This window comes from Balaenoptera musculus, chromosome 16 (genome assembly GCF_009873245.2).
Source record: "Balaenoptera musculus isolate JJ_BM4_2016_0621 chromosome 16, mBalMus1.pri.v3, whole genome shotgun sequence".
NCBI lineage: Eukaryota > Metazoa > Chordata > Mammalia > Artiodactyla > Balaenopteridae > Balaenoptera > Balaenoptera musculus.
In genome coordinates this window covers 29,239,178-29,257,545 of record NC_045800.1, presented here as the reverse complement: position 1 = coordinate 29,257,545, position 18,368 = coordinate 29,239,178, and the positions used below count along the sequence as shown (strand labels likewise).

General features: G+C 42.6%; 1 protein-coding gene across 2 annotated transcripts in view; it reads right to left on the bottom strand.

The window, feature by feature from the left end:
• Positions 1-322: 322 nt before the first annotated feature.
• Positions 323-18,368, bottom strand: part of GOT1 (glutamic-oxaloacetic transaminase 1) — a 28,204-nt gene continuing 10,158 nt past the window's right edge. Inside the window, exons 3-9 of one of the 2 annotated variants that reach the window (XM_036828217.1) lie at positions 8,674-8,797; positions 7,930-8,042; positions 7,601-7,705; positions 6,258-6,408; positions 6,007-6,172; positions 5,090-5,232; positions 323-1,156 (exon numbers count right to left, since the gene is read on the bottom strand). In XM_036828217.1, coding sequence (XP_036684112.1) covers positions 1,017-1,156; positions 5,090-5,232; positions 6,007-6,172; positions 6,258-6,408; positions 7,601-7,705; positions 7,930-8,042; positions 8,674-8,797 — 942 coding nt within the window. In that variant the 3' untranslated portion in view covers positions 323-1,016. Of the gene's footprint in view, positions 1,257-5,089; positions 5,233-6,006; positions 6,173-6,257; positions 6,409-7,600; positions 7,706-7,929; positions 8,043-8,673; positions 8,798-18,368 lie in introns of both variants that reach the window. The other variant, XM_036828218.1, reaches the window with a different exon arrangement.

The window sequence follows — 18,368 nt, the reverse complement described above, 5'->3', positions numbered from 1 at the left end:
GCTGTATAACAAAGTGAATCAGCTATATGTATACATATATCCCCATATCCCCTCCCTCTTGCGTCTCCCTCCCACTCTCCCTATCCCACCCCTCTAGGTGGTCGCAAAGCACCGAGCTGATCTCCCTGTGCTATGCGGCTGCTTCCCACTAGCTATCTATTTTACATTTGGTAGTGTATATATGTCCATGCCACTCTCTCACTTCGTCCCAGCTTACCCTTCCCCCTCCCCATGTCCTCAAGTCCATTCTCTATGTCCCAGCATTCACTTTAAATCGTGGGTTACAACCCATTAGCGGATGACAAAATCAAGTCCATGGGCCTCAATCAGCACTTTCACTTTATTACTTTAGTGAAATAGAATAGAATAGAATAGAAAGAATAGAATAGAATAGAATAGAAAATATCAGAATGCATTACACATAGCAAGGGTAAATATTGTTTTGTGAAACTTTCATGTCAGTTAAATGTGTGGGTGAGATATAAATATATTTCTTACCTTGGTCACTCTAAAGAACTCAAGCCTAGGGACAGGGACACAACCATGCAGAAAGAGCAGGGAGACAGACACTCTGGATCGAGATGACGAGTTTTAATGACACAGCTGACACCCACAATCACACTTGGCTCTTCAGACAACTTGATCTTTGGGACTCGACTTTGTACAGAGTAAAGCAACACACAGGAGCACATGAGTGACACGGGCAATACTCCTGCTTCCAGCGAGGGGGCAAGACATCTACATTTCATCATCAAAGTACCTTTTTATTCTTCTCAAATAAAAGCCTTAATTTGCTCTGGCCTCCAAAAGGGCTCTAATCCCAGATCCCCATTTCCTTTCAAGAGATGTTCTCTTCCCATGGGGCCAGTTTAAACAGAAGCCACCTCACCAGAGCAGCCTTTTCTGTCCCTCAGTAGTCTCTAATCTAGTTGTGATGTATACAACCAGGTTTGTGCAAGCAGGGAATACACGAGACAGAGGACCGCTTTGGTGGTGCTGGTTTGGGTGGTGTTTCTTCACTGGATTTTGGTGACTGCTTCATGGATGGAGCTGGCCACATAATCTAGGTTTTTGGTGGTTAAGCCACACATGTTGATCCGACCACTTGGCAGCAGATAGATGTGCTTTTCATTGACCAGATACTCAACCTGCTTGGCTGTTGAAAACCAAAAGAGATACATAATCAGAGCAGTAGGAATCCTTTAAGTAATGGAGGTCCAGAGAGTCCATTACAATGACAATTTCCTTTCTTCCCCCTAACACAGAGAAGCAAAACAGTAGGAGTTATTTTGTCCACCTGACACAGTGAGAAATACGCTCAACAGATTCTGGAAACTACTCTTATGAGCTAACTTTCTAATCCCCAGAAAGTTTAACATGGTTCTTCCTGATGGGAATGTTAATCTGGGACTACCTCCCAACCAAACCTTGGAGGTTACGTTCACCGGGACACCCTATCCACTCAACCAAACCCATAGACTTAAGAACAATCCATTGATATGAAAAACTGGTTAAGAAGTGCTTCGTTTATCTCTTCCTTCACCTGTATTTGCTTAACCCTGAGCACCCAGAGCAACTTCCCTTTGACATTTCATTTTCACAGTACATTGGACAAGGCCCTGAGATGAGCGTTGCTGGATAAATGCTGTGTATGTGAACCCGCAGGCTGAACACTGCAGAGACCTCTCGGGCCTGGCGCATCTCAGCTCTCATTCACACACATACACACAGGAGGGTTTTCCCGTGAGTCTGCAGAAACGCTGCTGTATGAAATGGGAAGGGACTGTCTGTACTTCCCTTCTGCCACAATCTCTAGAGCTTTTTTTGCTTTATTGCAAAGCCATGAGAGAATTTTAGCTGATTTTTTTCCCCTAAGTAATTAGCACCCTTAAGGCACCATCAATTTGAGGGATCAGAATAATAATTGTCATGGACTGAATGTTTGTGTCCCTCCAAAATTCATACTTTGAAACCCTAAGCCCCATTGCGATGGTATTAGGAGGTGGAGCCTTTGGCTGGTAATTATGTTTAGATGAGGTCATGAGGGTAAGCATGCATGATGGGAGTAGTGACCTTATAAGAGGAGACCAGAGAGCTTGCTCATGCACGAGCTCTCTCTCTCTCTCTCTCCCCCTCACCTCCTCCCTTCATGTGAGGATACAGCAAGAAGACAGCCACTTGCAAGCTAGGAAGAGAACCCCGACCAGAACCTGTTGATGCTGGCACCCTGATCTCAGACTTCCTAGCCTCCAGAACTGTGAGGAATAAATTTCTGTTGTTTAAGTCACCCAGTCTATGGCATTTTGTTATAGCAGCCCAAGCAGACTAAGACAGTAATAAAATCATAATCATCAGAGGAGCAAACATTAGGTGCCAGGCAGTGTTCTAAGCACTTTATATTAGCTCAGTTAATCTTGATAATAACCTTATCGCCCCCATTTTACAGATGGCACAGATGGAAGTTAAATGACCTTCCCAAGGTCACACAGCTAGTCAGTTGTGAATCTGGAATTTTAAGGTAGGCAGTATAACTCCCGGCTCTGCCAGGATACTACACTGCCTCTGTATGGAAGTGAAAAACCTAGACCCTGTACTCAGTGCTACCTTTGGGCCCCTCCAAACAAAGCCACCTTCACAGTAGCCCTGACCAGCTTTAACTATGTGAATTACAACCATCCAAGGAGATAGCTCCTAACCTCACACACCAACAGAGCCACGGGCACAGCACCTTGTAAAGCCTATGCCCCACAGGTAGATGTTGCGGTTACAGGGCTCCCGCCCCGTTTTTTAAAATAGAAATGAAACTTCTTTACTTTTATGGGGAAAGGGAGTATCACAGTTGAGAAGCTAGTAAAAGTTAGGGACTCTTTCCCTAGAAAAAGGCCAATATACGCATAGCCAATTTTAAGAATATTTCAGGATGAAAGCCCCTGTTCTGATAGATAATATGTAGAAAAGGAAGTACCGCAACATGAGAATTGTAGAAACTAGGCGGCAGGCACATGGGGTTCAATTCCTCTAAATTTTCTGTATGTTTAAAATCTTTCCTAATAAAATGCTGGGAGGAAAAAAAACAAACCCTGTTTTTAAAAAGGGTAAATGATGCCAAGTGCTAAAAATATAACTTTATGTTATAAATCCAGGTCTATTCTCACCATTTTTCAATTCATAATAAAACTAATTTCCTACTCTGGAGAGTGGGACAATATGGATACTTCATGGGAAGACATCCCCACCTTGTGAGCTTTTAGAATATTACTACTCACATGCACCCCAGTGTTCATTGCAGCACTCTTTACAATAGCCAGGTCGGAAGCAACCTAAATGCCCATCGACAGACAAATGGATAAAGATGTGGTACATATATACAATGGAATATTACTCAGCCATAAAAAGGAATGAAATTGGGTCATTTGTAGAGATGTGGGTGGACCTAGAGACTATCATACAGAGTGAAGTAAGTCAGAAAGAGAAAAACAAATATTGTATATTAACACATATATGTGGAATCTAGAAAAATGGTACAGATGAACCAGTTTGCAAGGCAGAAATAGAGACACAAATGTAGAGAACAAACGTATGGACACCAAGGGGGGAAAGTGGCAGGGTGGTGGTGGTGGGATGAATTGGTAGATTAGGATTGACATGTATACACTAATATGTATAAAACAGATAACTAATAAGAACCTGCTGCATAAAAAAATAAATTAAAAAAAAAAAAGAGGGCTTCCCTGGTGGCGCAGTAGTTAAGAATCCACCTGCCAATGCAGGGGACATGGGTTCGAGCCCTGGTCCGGGAAGATCCCACATGCCACAGAGCAGCTAAGCCCGTGTGCCACAACCACTGAGGCTGTGCTCTACAGCCTGTGGGCCACAACTGCTGAAACCCACGTGCCTAGAGCCCATGCTCTGCAATAAGAGAAGCCACCACAACGAGAAGCCCACGCACCGCAACAAAGAGTAGCCCCTGCTCTCAGCAACTAGAGAAAACCCGCGTGCAGCAGGGAAGAACCAATGCAGCCAAAAATTAAATAAATGAATAAATAAATAAATTTATTTAAAAAAAAAAAGAAATGTGGCTAGGAAAAAAAGAAAAGAATATTACTACTAAACACCATTTCCATTACACTTAATATCTTAAAAATTGTATAAGGATGATTTTCCTTAATTAAGTGAACTAATTCCCCATTCCAGAACTGTGAGGACACCACAGGCTAACTGAGCTATCCGCTTACTTTCTTGGTTAGCCTCATTTTACCCCAAAGTGTTTCAGTGAGTCTGCAATATACAATCTTTACCACCTTTCTTTTGGCTTTTTCTGAGCCCATTTCAAACAGGCACTCCGATGGCCCTGGTTTATAGTACCTCCCAGTACCTCTGAGGTTCTACTGACTACCCAAAGGCACACATCTGTCCCCTGAGCCACTCGGACACAAGCTCCACACAGAGGTCATATCTGCACCACGCAACCAGTGGCTTGGCTTGAGGTGCTCGGGAATTAATTATTAAATGAATGAGTCCTCTATCATCAGACGGGATGGCCAATCGCTGATACACCCTACTGACGGCTAACCAAGATCGTGCATGGCATGGCTGCCTGCTAGACTTTCAACTGACTTTTAATTCCAACTACCGATCTAAATTCTTATTTATGAAGTGAAAAGAGAATGTTGTAACCTAGGCAATGCTTGGAGACTACAAAAGACCTGTTAAGAAATTAAGTCCTTCGATAATCATATGTAATATTTATACTTAAGATTAAGGAAAAGCCAAAAGGTGCCTAAGCATTTATAAAAGATGTTTCATAAATCAAACCTCCAAGGTACAAATCCTGTTACTTCCCAGCTCGCTCTGAGCCACTTCCCAAGCCCATAAAAATGAAAATATCTGAGTTATGTTCTGGAGGATAGACTACAACAATGCTCTTCTGAGACCCGAGGGGTGGGACACACTGAGAAAATCTAACTTTTTCTGGTCCAAAGTAATAGCTGACCAAACGGGCAACAGCTAAGGGAGCCAAGCCCAAGAACACTGACTGTGAGGAGTGCTGTGTCCAACAGTGAGCATTCGAGGTGGTGGGGCCACTTACGGTTCAACCCGGTGAAACTGAACATTCCAATCTGCTCCGTGATGTGGTTCCAGGTTCCAGGGGTCTTGAGGGCTTCTAATCGTGCCCTGAGCTCAGATCTCATGGTCAGAATGCGGTCAGCCATTGTCTTCACATTACCTGTCCTGAGTGGACATCAATATGAATACCAATCCGGACAGGAGAGATGGTACACGAAAACATAAAAACTTTTTAAATGTAATTTAATCTGTAAGCTGAAAACATGATCACAACCTGCCTATTATGGTATGTGGATGCCTGGATGGGTGGATAAGGAGACCAGAGAGATAGACTTACTAGGCAGAAGGAAAGGACTTTATTTACTGATGGAGTTTATGGCTAGTCTTAGGTATACTGGCTGTAATACCACTTATGTTTTAACTCAGACTTCAGCGAGGTGCTGCTTGAGACAGGATAATGTATTTTCTTCAGCTAGGTGCTGCTTGAGACAGGATAATATATTTTATCAGGTGTAATTAAGTAGAGATTGCAGATTTAGCTACTACAAAAAAATTACTGTTTCAAAATAAGACAAACTATATATAAATTAGATAAGAATGAAGAGCCCCAAAATTGTTGCACTAACTTGAAGTTAGATATTCTATTCTATCAGAAATTCCTCCCTGTATTTCCCAACATTAAGGGGAGGAAGTCTGGGTGGCGGGAGAGTGGGGGAAACTCCCATTCACTGAGGGCCTCCTTCCTATGTTCCCAGTGCTGTGTTACACACGTGTGTAAGTGCCAGCCCTATTTTACAGAAATAATAACTGACACTCAAAAGAGGTTCAAGTATTTTTGTCCTGCCTCTGCCAACATAAAAGGAAGAGACAGTTAAATGTAATGGGACAATCGCTGTTCTGCATCCCCACGCTTCGCCCATCCGGCGTTGAGCCCCTTACCATTCATTAAAAAGCTCAGGGTCAGAGAGGGTATGGGCCACGATTCGTGCTCCCTGAGCAGGGGGATTGGACCACGTAATTCGCACGATCTTCTCCATCTGGGAAAGGACCCGGAGGATGCTATCAGGTTCTTTCGCAACCACGGTCAGATTCCCCACTCGCTCATCTAAAAAGAAGGAGGAGAATCAGCCTTGGGGCTCTGGGGGCGGCGAGGCTGGGGCAGCTGGGCTGTAACACAGGAGAGCACTCACTGTAGAGCCCGAAGTTCTTGGAGAAGGACTGGGCACAGAAGAGCTCGAACCCTTCAGACACAAAATAGCGAACGGCCCAGGCGTCTTTCTCCAGGTTGCCAGATGCGAAGCCCTGATAGGCTGAGTCAAAGAAGGGGAACAGAAACCGGCGCTGCGAGGAAGCAAAGTGAGTCAGGGCAGGAAATCCTCCTGGAACCAACCTCAGACACCGGCCTTCCTTCCCCAACTGGTGCCTGGAAGGAGTGTCTCACCTTGTCCGTTTCTCCTACCTCTTTCCTCTCTGCATCCAACTCCACTTTACATCTGTTTCTCTGTTCACCTAAATACCAACTAACAAATCTAACAACTTCGGTAAACCTTATTTTTTTAAGTATATTGTCCTAGAGTGTCACGATGCTGCTTTGCCAACAGGGCACATCTGATCATGTCACTCCATGACATCAAAGATTTCCAGGGGCTCCCCACTGCCCTCAGAATAAAGTCCGAGGCTTCAGCACAGGACCTGGCCCCCATTTACTTCTCTAGCCTCATCACTCACTCGCCCCCTTCCCTGGAACTCCAGCCCATACCAAGAATTACTTTTATTTCCTCATATGGACCATGAGCTCTGCCTTGGGCTTTTGATGGTGCTCTTCCCTCTGTAGGAAACATTCCTTCCCCGCCAGCCCTGACCCATCCTCATCCTTCAAGTCTAAACACGGAAACCACTTCTTCCAGGAAGGCTTCCTCTGCTACCACCAGCCCTCCCAAAATGCACGCACTCCCCAGAGTCGGGGCTATGTGCCTCCATAGGACCCCATCAACACAGCTGTCTCACAGTACGTGGCTGTCTCCCCAAACAGGCTGTATGCTCTGAGGGCGGGACCACCTCTGCTTTGTTCACTATTGTCCCCCTATGGCACCTGGTACATAATAGTTTATCAAGAAGTATTCTTTAAACACGTTAATGAAGAATATATACGCCTTGAGCTAAAAATTCCAGTGTAGAAAGTTATCCCAAAGAAATAATAAAAAGGAGGTTTATTACATATATTGTTCACAAGAGTAAGAAACCTGGGCACGAAATGGCCAACAACTGATTTAATCAATCTGTAATGTGACCTATCCATGCATGTCATGTATAACTGCACTAAAAAAAAATTAAAAAAGAAAAGAGCCTGACATTCTGTATATCAAAATGTTAACAGTGGCTTTCTTTGGGTAATAGAATTTATAGTTAGTATTTATTTTTTTCTTTGGGCTTTTCTCCATTTTTCCAAATTCTTCCATAAATAGGTACTGCTGTTGAATACATCAAACATTAATACACACTATTTTAAGAGATGCTCTGAAAAGACAGTTACCTTCATGACAGAGGCAATCTGCTTCCACTGCTCCGGAGCTGGGTCAGTCCCAGTCGGGTTGTGTGCACAGGCGTGGAGGACAAAGATGGAGAACTCGGGAGCTTTCTGGGGAGAAGGAAGCTATGTAAGTTCTGACACCAGCAGGGACATGGCGGGCAGAGTCAGGGGCACACAGGGCAGGTACTCCCTCCTTACATGCCATTTCAGAAACCACCATCTGGCTTGAGTAGGGTGTCTCAGACTCTCTCACTTAACAACTGATCCAAAGACTTTTCCCTGCTCTTCTTGACGCCATAGCATTCTGTCTACTTTTTCTTCTAATAACCCACCTCAAGATCATTCAGAAAACCCTGGAGGTCTAGTCCTCTCTTCGCTGCATCCCAATAGTGATAAGACCGAATTTCTTTAAATCCAGCGGCAATAAAGACACCATTATGATTCTCTGCAAGCAAAGGGGTAAAACGTTAAATGTTTTACAAACACAAGGAGGTATGGACAGAAAGGACTCAAGACAGCTTCCAGGGCCCTCACAGGCTCAACATCCACTGGGTGACATGGAGGTGAGGGGTTAAGATTGAGAAGAAAGATTGTGACCAAGAACAAGTTTGACCAGTCTAGTCATGCTGACTTACATCCTAATGTAGTGGGACCTCCCTCCTCTGGGAAGGCTCAATATACACTAAAACACAAGTTCACCAAGAGTCTTGGGATAAAGTAGTCCCAATCTGAATATAAGCATCAGGTTACCCATGTACTGCCATAATCCACTGCTCAAGCCATTCTCATGTTAGTTGATCCAGGGCTGGGTTACATTTTCAGTGTAAGCAGTGAGACTCATGAGGATAATTCCTTCCCTGCCAGCCCCGACCTATCCTCATCCTTCAAGTCTAAACACGGAAACCACTTCTTCCAGGAAGGCTTCCTCTGCTACCACCAGCCCTCTCAAAACACACGCACTCCCCAGAGTCTGGGCTATGTGCCTCCATAGGACCCCATCAACACAGCTGTCTCATAGTATATGAGAATTCCTCTGGCTTCTCTGTTTCTGCTCTCGCTACAGCTACAGGACTCACCCCAGGTTGGTGAGGATACATAGACAGGCGTGTCCTTGTTGTTTGTTCCATTGTACCATCGCGCTAAGAACTCAGCTCCAATTCGAAGTGCACCTGTTCCCCCCAAACACTGCACACCTCCTACCTGAAAGACAAGAAGCAGGGTCACTGGTTATTTAATGGTGAGGTCAGATAATATTAGGGAAAATATGGTAGTGATGAGCACTTCCTTAAATGTATTATCTCTATAAAATGTCATAACTGCATGAAAAAGTATTATTTGCCCATGTTTACAAATGAGGAAACTAAGGCTAAGAAGTGAAGCGCCTTGCTCAAAGTTACCAGCTACTCAGCAGAAAGGTCAGGTCTTCACCCAGGAAGTCTGGAAGTCTGACCCCCAAAGGAGTGTCCCTCTGAACACAGAGGTAGAGGACATACCTAGGCCCTAGGACATACCTTGGGCACATTAGAGTGTGCCCTGCAAGGCAAACCCATCCCTTTGCACCCATCCCAAGATCAAAATTACCCTCCAACAGAAGCCGGTAAAATAATGTTCCGAGCTTGCTATCAACATCGGTCTGCAATGTCCTTTCTCATCGCTATAACAAAGGCTTATTAATCCTTAGAAATGTTCTCAGAGAACAAAGGTGATATGCAAATACTACTCTCCTCTCCTGAAGCTTCCTCTCCTCTTTTTTTTTTTTTTTAACATCTTTATTGGAGTATAATTGCTTTACAATGGTGTGTTAGTTTCTGCTTTATAACAAAGTGAATCAGTTATACATATACATATGTTCCCATATCTCTTCCCTCTTGCGTCTCCCTCCCTCCCACCCTCCCTATCCCACCCCTCTAGGTGGTCACAAAGCACCGAGCTAATCTCCCTGTGCTATGCGACTGCTTCCCCTCTCATCTTAAAATGGCCTCACCTGGGCAATAATAAAAGTCCTACGTTTTACCGTTTACAAAATACCGTCACACACATTCTTGTTTGACCCTCACACAGCCCTGTTAAGTAAGTTCTAGATCCCCAATTTATACATGAGGAAATTGATTCAGAGAAGTGGTTCGCCAAGGGATTCGCAGCTGGTGAGCGGCAGAGCTGGGCATAAATCCAGGCCTTCTCACTCTACATCTAGTCACTAGGCCCTACTTCTGTTGTTCTGCCTAAACATCTTTGCTTTTGTCCCTTCACACTTCTAATTAGGTTTTAGCATAACTCTTTCAGTAGAGAAATGTCATTAATTACATGTTGCTTAATATGTCTAAAGAAGAAAGAAAGAGAAAGATCACATAAGAAAGTCTATCGAAAAGGAAGGACATACACCAATATAATAACAGCAGCAACCTCTGGGGAGGGGCCTAGGATGTGGGAATAGTGGTCAAAGGGACTTTGGCTTAATCTACAAGTTGTTTTTTGAAAAATAAGGAGAATGGGGCTTCCCTGGTGGCCCAGTGGTTAAGAATCCGCCTGCCAATGCAGGGGACACGGGTTCGAGCCCTGATCCGGGAAGATCCCACATGCCGCGGAGCAACTAAGCCCATGCGCCACAACTACAGAGCCTGCACTCTAGAGCCCGCGAGCCACAACTACTGAAGCCCACGCACCTAGAGTCTGTGCTCCACAACAAGAGAAACCACTGCAACGAGAAGCCCGCGCACTGCAATGAAGAGTAGCCCCCACTTGCCGTAACTAGAGAAAGCTCGCACGCAGCAACGAAGACCCAACACAGCCAAAGATAATAAATAATTAAAATAAATTTCTAAAAATAATAATAATAAGGAGAATGTATTCATGTATTATTTAGAAATTTTTCTAATAATTTAAAAAATATATTTGATGTCTGTAATTTGCTATAAAATAATTCAGTTTTGGCAGGGAGGGTGGGGGAATATACAAGACTGACCAAATACAGATCATTGTTGAAGCTAGCTGATGGATCCATGGGGGTTTGTTCATTACAGTTTTAACTACTTTTGTATATATTTGAAATTTCCCACAATAAAAAAGTTAAAAAAAAAAAATCTTCCTAGATAAAGAAGAAAAACTTCCAAAATCTTTTTTAAAAAAACTAACGTTAACACCAATGCTAAAAGATGACAAAGGGAAAAAAAAGATAGAAAAAAAAGAGACCTCTTTCATGAACATTGATACTAACTTCCTAAATATTAATGAACAGTATGAATCCAATAGTGCATTTAAAAATACTCTCTTGGTCAAGTTAGTCATCCCATGAATGCATGATTATTAACAAATACAGGAGTGAGTCAGTTTTCCTGGACCTCTCCCATGTATATGTGTTATTAAACTTTGATTTTCTCCTGTTTTAAAAAAAAGAGAAAAGAAATATAAAATTTGTCATGCTGCTAGATAGAGAAAATGATCACCCAAATGATCATCATAACAGGAGAAAAAAGTATAGCTATTTCTGATATAAATGCTTGGTTAAAAACAGAAGCAATGGAGACTTCCTAAAAATAACTAAAAAGAAAAAAAAAAAGATCCAGCCATGATGAGTAAGTCAGCTTCATGATGAACACTGAATCACGAGCAGAAGTCCCCTTTAAGCTAGGAACAAAGCAATGATACCAATTATCACTATTATTCCCCACTGCTCTATTTATATTCAGAGATCTGAGCATCTCTGAAAGAACATCTTCTGAAACGTGAAACAGAAGCGAAGTTGACGTTCAGGGAAATGAGGAACTGAGCACGGCATCCACTGCAGAGAGAAGCAAAGGCAGTGGACTGGGATGGAAAAGGTCGGTGTGCATCAGATGTGGTTCTTCAAAGTGGTCCCCCCGAGCACTGGTCCCTTCCCATTACTTTATTTTTTTTTATTTTAAAAACTATACATATATATATATATATATTTTTTTTTACAGTAGGTCCTTGTTGGTTATCTATTTTAAATATAGCAGTGTGTACCTGTTGCTTCCCATTACTTTAAAGGTTTGAGCTTCACATTGTGATCTACCTGGATTCCTTATGCAAATCTCAACCAAGGTGATGTAACCCAAATGTACATTTATTTTTTATGGATTTGTCATCAGCTAAGCTGAATATCAACTTTATTCATTATTTCACATTTCAAATACCTCAGCACTTTGTATAGGAATGTTGATACTTCCTATACAAACGAGCAAGGTCTCCCTTAAAGCAGGGTTTTAAGTTATCATGGATATGTGACAGGTGCATGTGGATATCAGTAAAGACATTCCCAAGAATAGTTTTTTTATTTCCTGTGCTCAGCTTTTTTTTTTTGTTTTTTTGGGGGGGGATTTTTGTTTTAATTAATTTATTCTTTTTTCTTATTAGTCATCCATTTTATACACATCAGTGTATACATATCAATCCCAATCTCCCAATTCATCCCACCACCACCACCACCCCCCCACCGCTCTTCCCCCTTGGTGTCCATACATTTTTTCTCTGCTTCTGTGTCTCAATTTCTGTTCTGCAAACCGGTTCATCTGTACCATTTTCTGGGTTCCACATATATGCATTAATACACGATATATGTTTTTCTCTTTCTGACTTACTTCACTCTGTATGACAGTCTCTAGATGCATCCACATCTCTACAAATGACACAATTTCGTTCCTTTTTATGTCTGAGTAATATTCCATTGTATATATGTACCACAACTTCTTTATCCATTCGTCCGTTGACGGGCATTTAGGTTGTTTCCATGGCCTGGCTATTGTAAATAGTGCTGCAATGAACATTGGGGTGCATGTGTCTTTTTTTTTCTTTTTTAAACCCCACATTTATTTGTTTATTTTTGGCTGTGTTGGGTCTTCATTTCTGTGCAAGGGCTTTCTCTAATTGTGGCAAGCGGGGGCCACTCTTCATCGCGGTGCGCGGGCTCTCACTATCGTGGCCTCTCTTGTTGCGGGACACAGGGTCCAGACGCACAGGCTCAGTAGTTGTGGCTCACAGGTCTAGTTGCTCCGCGGCATGTGGGATCTTCCCAGACCAGGCTCAAACCCATGTCCCCTGCATTAGCAGGCAGATTCTCAACCACTGTGCCACCAGGGAAGCCCTGTTGGAAGATATTTAATCACAGTTTCAATTTCATTACTTCTGATTGGTCTGTTCATATTATCTATTTCTTCCTGGTTCAGTCTTGGGAGGTTATACCTTTCTAAGAATTTGTCCATTTCTTCCAGGTTGTCCATTTTATTGGCATAGAGTTGCTTGTAGTAGTCTCTTAGGATGCTTTGTATTTCTGCAGTGTCTGTTGTAACTTCTCCTCTTTCATTTCTAATTTTATTGATTTGAGTCCTCTCCCTCTTTTTCTTGATGAGTCTGGCTAATGGTTTATCAACTTTATCTTCTGAAAGAACCAGCTTTTAGTTTTATTGATCTTTGCGATTGTTTTCGTTTCTATTTCATTTATTTCTGCTCTGATCTTTATGATTTCTTTCCTTCTGCTAACTTTCGGTTTTGTTTGTTCCTCTTTCTCTAGTTCCTTTAGGTGTAAGGTTAGATTGCTTACTTGAGATTTTTCTTGTTTCTTGAGGTAGGCTTGTATAGCTATAAACTTCCCTCTTAGAACTGCTTTTGCTGCATCCCATAGGTTTTGGATCATCGTGTTTTCATTGTCATTTGTCTCTAGGTGTTTTTTGATTTCCTCTTTGATTTCTTCAGTAATCTCTTGGTTATTTAGTAACGTATTGTTTAGCCTCCATGTGTTTGTGTTTTTTACGTTTTTTCCCCTGTAATTCATTTCTAATCTCATAGTGTGTGGTCAGAAAAGATGCTTGATATGATTTCAATTTTCTTAAATTTACTGAGGCTTCATTTGTGACCCAAGATGTGATCTATCCTGGAGAATGTTCCATGCGCACTTGAGAAGAAAGTGTAGTCTGCTGTTTCTGGATGGAATGTCCTATAAATATCAATTAAATCTATCTGGTCTATTGTGTCATTTAAAGCTTCTGTTTCCTTATTTATTTTCATTTTGGATGATCTGTCCATTGGCGTAAGTGAGGTGTTAAAGTCCCCCACTATTATTGTGTTACTGTTGATTTCCTCTTTTATACCTGCTGGCAGTTGCCTTATGTATTGAGGTGCTCCTATGTTGGGTGCATATATATTTATAATTGTTATATCTTCTTCTTGGATTGATCCCCTGATCATTATGTAGTGTCCTTCCTTGTCTCTTGTAACATTCTTTATTTTAAAGTCTACTTTATCTGATATGAGTATTGCTACTCCAGCTTTCTTTTGATTTCCATTTGCATGGAATATCTTTTTCCATCCCCTCACTTTCAGTCTGTATGTGTCCCTAGGTCTGAAGTGGGTCTCCTGTAGACAGCATATATATGGGTCGTGTTTTTGTATCCATTCAGCAAGCCTGTGTCTTTTGGTTGGAGCATTTAATCCATTCAGGTTTAAGGTAATTATCGATATGTATGTTCCTATGACCATTTTCTTAATTGTTTTGGGATTGTTTTTGTAGGTCCTTTTCTTTTCTTGTGTTTCCCACTTAAAGAAGTTCCTTTAGCATTTGTTGTAGAGCTGGTTTGGTGGTGCTGAATTCTCTTAGCTTTTGCTTGTCTGTAAAGCTTTTGATTTCTCCGTCGAATCTGAATGAGATCCTTGCTGGGTAGAGTAATCTTGGTTGTAGGTTCTTCCCTTTCATCACTTTAAGTATATCATGCCACTCCCTCCTGGCTTGTAGAGTTTCTGCTGAGAAATCAGCTGTTAACCTTATGGGAGTTCCCTTGTATGTTATTTGTCATTTTTCCCTTGCTGCTTTTAATAATTTTTCTTTGTCTTTAATTTTTGCCAATTTGATTACTATGTGTCTTGGCGTGTTTCTCCTTGGGTTTATCCTGTATGGGACTCTCTGCGCTTCCTGGACTTGTGTGGCTATTTCCTTTCCTATGTTAGGGAAGTTTTCAACTATAATCTGTTCAAGTATTTCCTCTGGTCCTTTCTGTCTCTCTTCTCCTTCTGGGACCCCTATAATGCGAATGTTGTCACGTTTAATGTTGTCCCAGAGGTCTCTTAGGCTGTCTTCATTTCTTTTCATTCTTTTTTCTTTATTTTGTTCCACATCAGTGAATTCCACCATTCTGTCTTCCAGGTCACTTAACCGTTCTTCTGCCTCAGTTATTCTGCTATTGATTCCTTCTAGTGTATTTTTCATTTCAGTTATTGTATTGTTCATCTCTGTTTGTTTGTTCTTTAACTCTTCTAGGTGTTTGTTCTTTAAGTCTTCTAGATCACTGTTAAACATTTCTTGCATCTTCTTGAACTTTGCCTCCATTCTTTTTCCGAGGTCCTGGATCATCTTCACTATCATTATTCTGAATTCTTTTTCTGGAAGAGTGCCTATCTCCACTTCATTTAGTTGTTTTTCTGGGGTTTTATCTTGTCCCTTCATCTGGTACATAGCCCTCTGCCTTTTCATCTTGTCTATCTTTCTGTTAATGTGGTTTTTGTTCCACAGGGTGCAGGATTGTAGTTCTTCTTGCTTCTGTTGTCTGCCCTCTCCTGTGCTCAGCTTTTAACTCCACCCTTTCTCTTCCACTCCAAAAAGCAAATTCATTAACTAAAAGAAGTCACAAAGTCAGTAGACTAGATTGAAAATGTGTTTGGAAGAGATAAACCCACTTCACTAACATTAACTAATTCTTGAATTCATGATGTATATGACACTTGACATATTATATTCCCAAGAAATTATCATTTCCTCTAAAAATATATTGTACACTAGATGGCTTCAGTGAAACACAAGTGGCTCTAAATTATATCAGCAACTAGCAGAAACGAATTTTTGGTGAATCAATAATGTGTCAATTTGGTCATTCTCTGAACTGATTTTTGGCAAATAGTTCTAAAGCTCAAGAAAGTCCTATATTTGGGATGAAGGGAAAAAAATCATAATAGCAAAGGAAATAAATACAAACTTCAAAGGGAACCAGGCAGCTGGACCTGGGTGGCTAAACAGGAGTATACAGAACAAGAGAAATCCAGTAAGACTTGGCATACAGCTATGCCAGCAATCTGTATTCCCAATTTAGCCATGAATTGCCTGAAGGAATCCCTGCTGGGCTCTAGAACGCTTGTCCGAGATCACAATTTGCTGATGCAATGACTTCCCTGTGAGGAGCAGGAGAGCTGTTTAGGAGCTGCTTGTGGCCAAGGCTATGATGCATTGATCTGGGTGCTCCTAGCAATTCATGTGGTATCTGGCACGTGGCACTAAATAAACATGGGCTGAACTAGATGAAGAAGACAGTGTTGACAAGGTGAGAGCCACAGAGAAAGCCCCAAGTCTCCCAGAGGCAATGGTCCAAGCAGGAAACTGGGAGGCCATCTCATGCCCCACAAGCCCTACCACCTGCAGTGGCTCAGTAATTTCAGAAGCTGAAATGTTACCAGGCAGGAGATGACAATTGGACATTTGGTCTGGAATCTAAGATCTGAAGATGGAAAAGCAGAAGGTAGCAGTGACGAGTCTAGAAAACAGGTCTCCTCAAAATGGTTGATGGACCTGGTAATTTAAAATCTTGAGAAGAAAAATCTAAGAGAGGACATGATTACTGTTTGTTTTCTGGTTCATTCTTTCATTCATGCCTCACCTCCTCCAAGTTTTGGCTCAAATGTCATTTCTGTTTCTACCACGACCACCCTAGTTAAAACTGTATCCACTCTCACTCCCACCCTCAGCACTCCCAATATGCCTTCCTCTGCTCTATTTTTGTAGCATTTATCATCTTTCAATACACTATACAATGTTCCTATTTATTATGTTTACTGTCGGCTTCTCCCCGCAAAACTGTAAGCCAGGCAGTGGTTTTGGTCACCACTGTGCTCCACTATCTAGAACAGTGCCTAGTGGTGAGCACACATCTGTTCACTGAACGAATGAGTGAATTAAAACATCTGAGATCTCTGAGGTGCCAAGCTAGGAGCTAAATGCTGAAGATTCATGAGGTAGATAAGTAAGCCATTGGGACTTCTCTGGTGGCACAGTGGATAGGACCCCATGCTCCCGGTACAGGGGGCCCAGCTTCGATCCCTGGTCAGGGAACTAGATCTCGCATGCCGCAGCTAAGAGTTTGCATGCCACAACTAAGGAGCCTGTGGGCTACAACTAAGACCCAGCACAGCCAAATAAATAAATAAATTAAAGAACCATACTTCACACCATACACACACACACACAAAATTTTTTTTAAAGTAAGTAAATAAGCCATTAGCCCTGCCCTGGAGGAACCTAGGGTGTTGTGGGAGGGACAGGCTTACAAAATTGTACATTAAACACAGTAAGTGCTGCTTTTCCCAAGCAATGCACAGTCCTGTGATGACTCAGAGCACTCCAACAACTAGCTCTGCCTGAGAGAGCTCAGGATTCAGCATGGAAGTGACCCTTGGTCAGGCCTTGAAGGACTTGGAGGTGGGGACTGGGGAGTCAGAGAAGTGAAGGGGGAACAGCTTCACTGTTCCTAGTGGAAGGAACAGCTGAGGCAAAGGTGCCAAGTCATGGCAGGGCTTGGCAGGTCTAGAAAACAGCAGGCTCTTAGGATGGCAGGACCCTGAGAGGATGGGAGCAAGAGTAACTGCAAGAACAGGAAGACACCTGGCTACAAAACATGCTGCATGCCCAGGTCAGAGTCTGCATTTCACCCTGTAGATAATGGAGGAGCTACTGTGTGTGTGTGAGAGGGGAAGCAGGTGACACGATTAGCTCTTTTTTTTTTTTTTTTGCTGAGGAAGATCATTCTAGCTGCACTGTGCAGAATGTACTAGAATGGGGAAGAGACTAGAGGCAAGAGGCTATTATAAGAATCCAGGGCTTCCCTCGTGGCGCAGTGGTTGAGAATCTGCCTGCTAGTGCAGGGGACGCGGGTTTGAGCCCTGGTCTGGGAAGATCCCATATGCCGTAGAGTGGCTAGGCCAGTGAGCCACAATTACTGAGCCTGCGCATCTGGAGCCTGTGCTCCGCAGCAAGAGAGGCCGCGATGGTGAGAGGCCCGCGCACCGCGATGGTGAGAGGCCCCCGCTTGCCGCAACTAGAGAAAGCCCTTACACAGAAACGAAGACCCAACACAGCCATAAAATAAATAAATAAATAAATAAAATTTAAAAAAAAAAAAAAAAAAAAAAAAGAATCCAAATGAGATGACGGTGGGCTGAGCTAAGATAGTCATCTGGGGATGGTCCAGGGAAAGAGCAAGTGCTCAGAGCTCAATATCAACTGGTACCTAGGGTGTTGTAGATGCCAAGAGGGTATCCTAAACCATTACACACACACACAAAAAAAGTAAAAAGTAAAAGTCTTCAAATATTTACAGACTGCCATTTAAATTTGTTCTATGATCAAAAACGTAACACAGGATGAACTAGACTAAGAGAAAGGGCTCTATGCCACAAGCAATAGCCCCAAGCCTCAGTATTAAGTGATCAAAATGGGGAACAGAGCATTTTGTTCCTGGGCAGAGGAACAAGCATCTATCTGCCAACATAGTTAATAAGCATCATATAAGAAATGTAGGGCTTCCCTGGTGGCGCAGTGGTTGAGAATCTGCCTGCCAATGCAGGGGACACGGGTTCGAGCCCTGGTCTGGGAAGATCCCACATGCCGCGGAGCAACTGGGCCCGTGAGCCACAACTACTGAGCCTGCGCGTCTGGAGCCTGTGCTCCGCAACAAGAGAGGCCGCGATAGTGAGAGGCCCGCGCACCGCGATGAAGAGT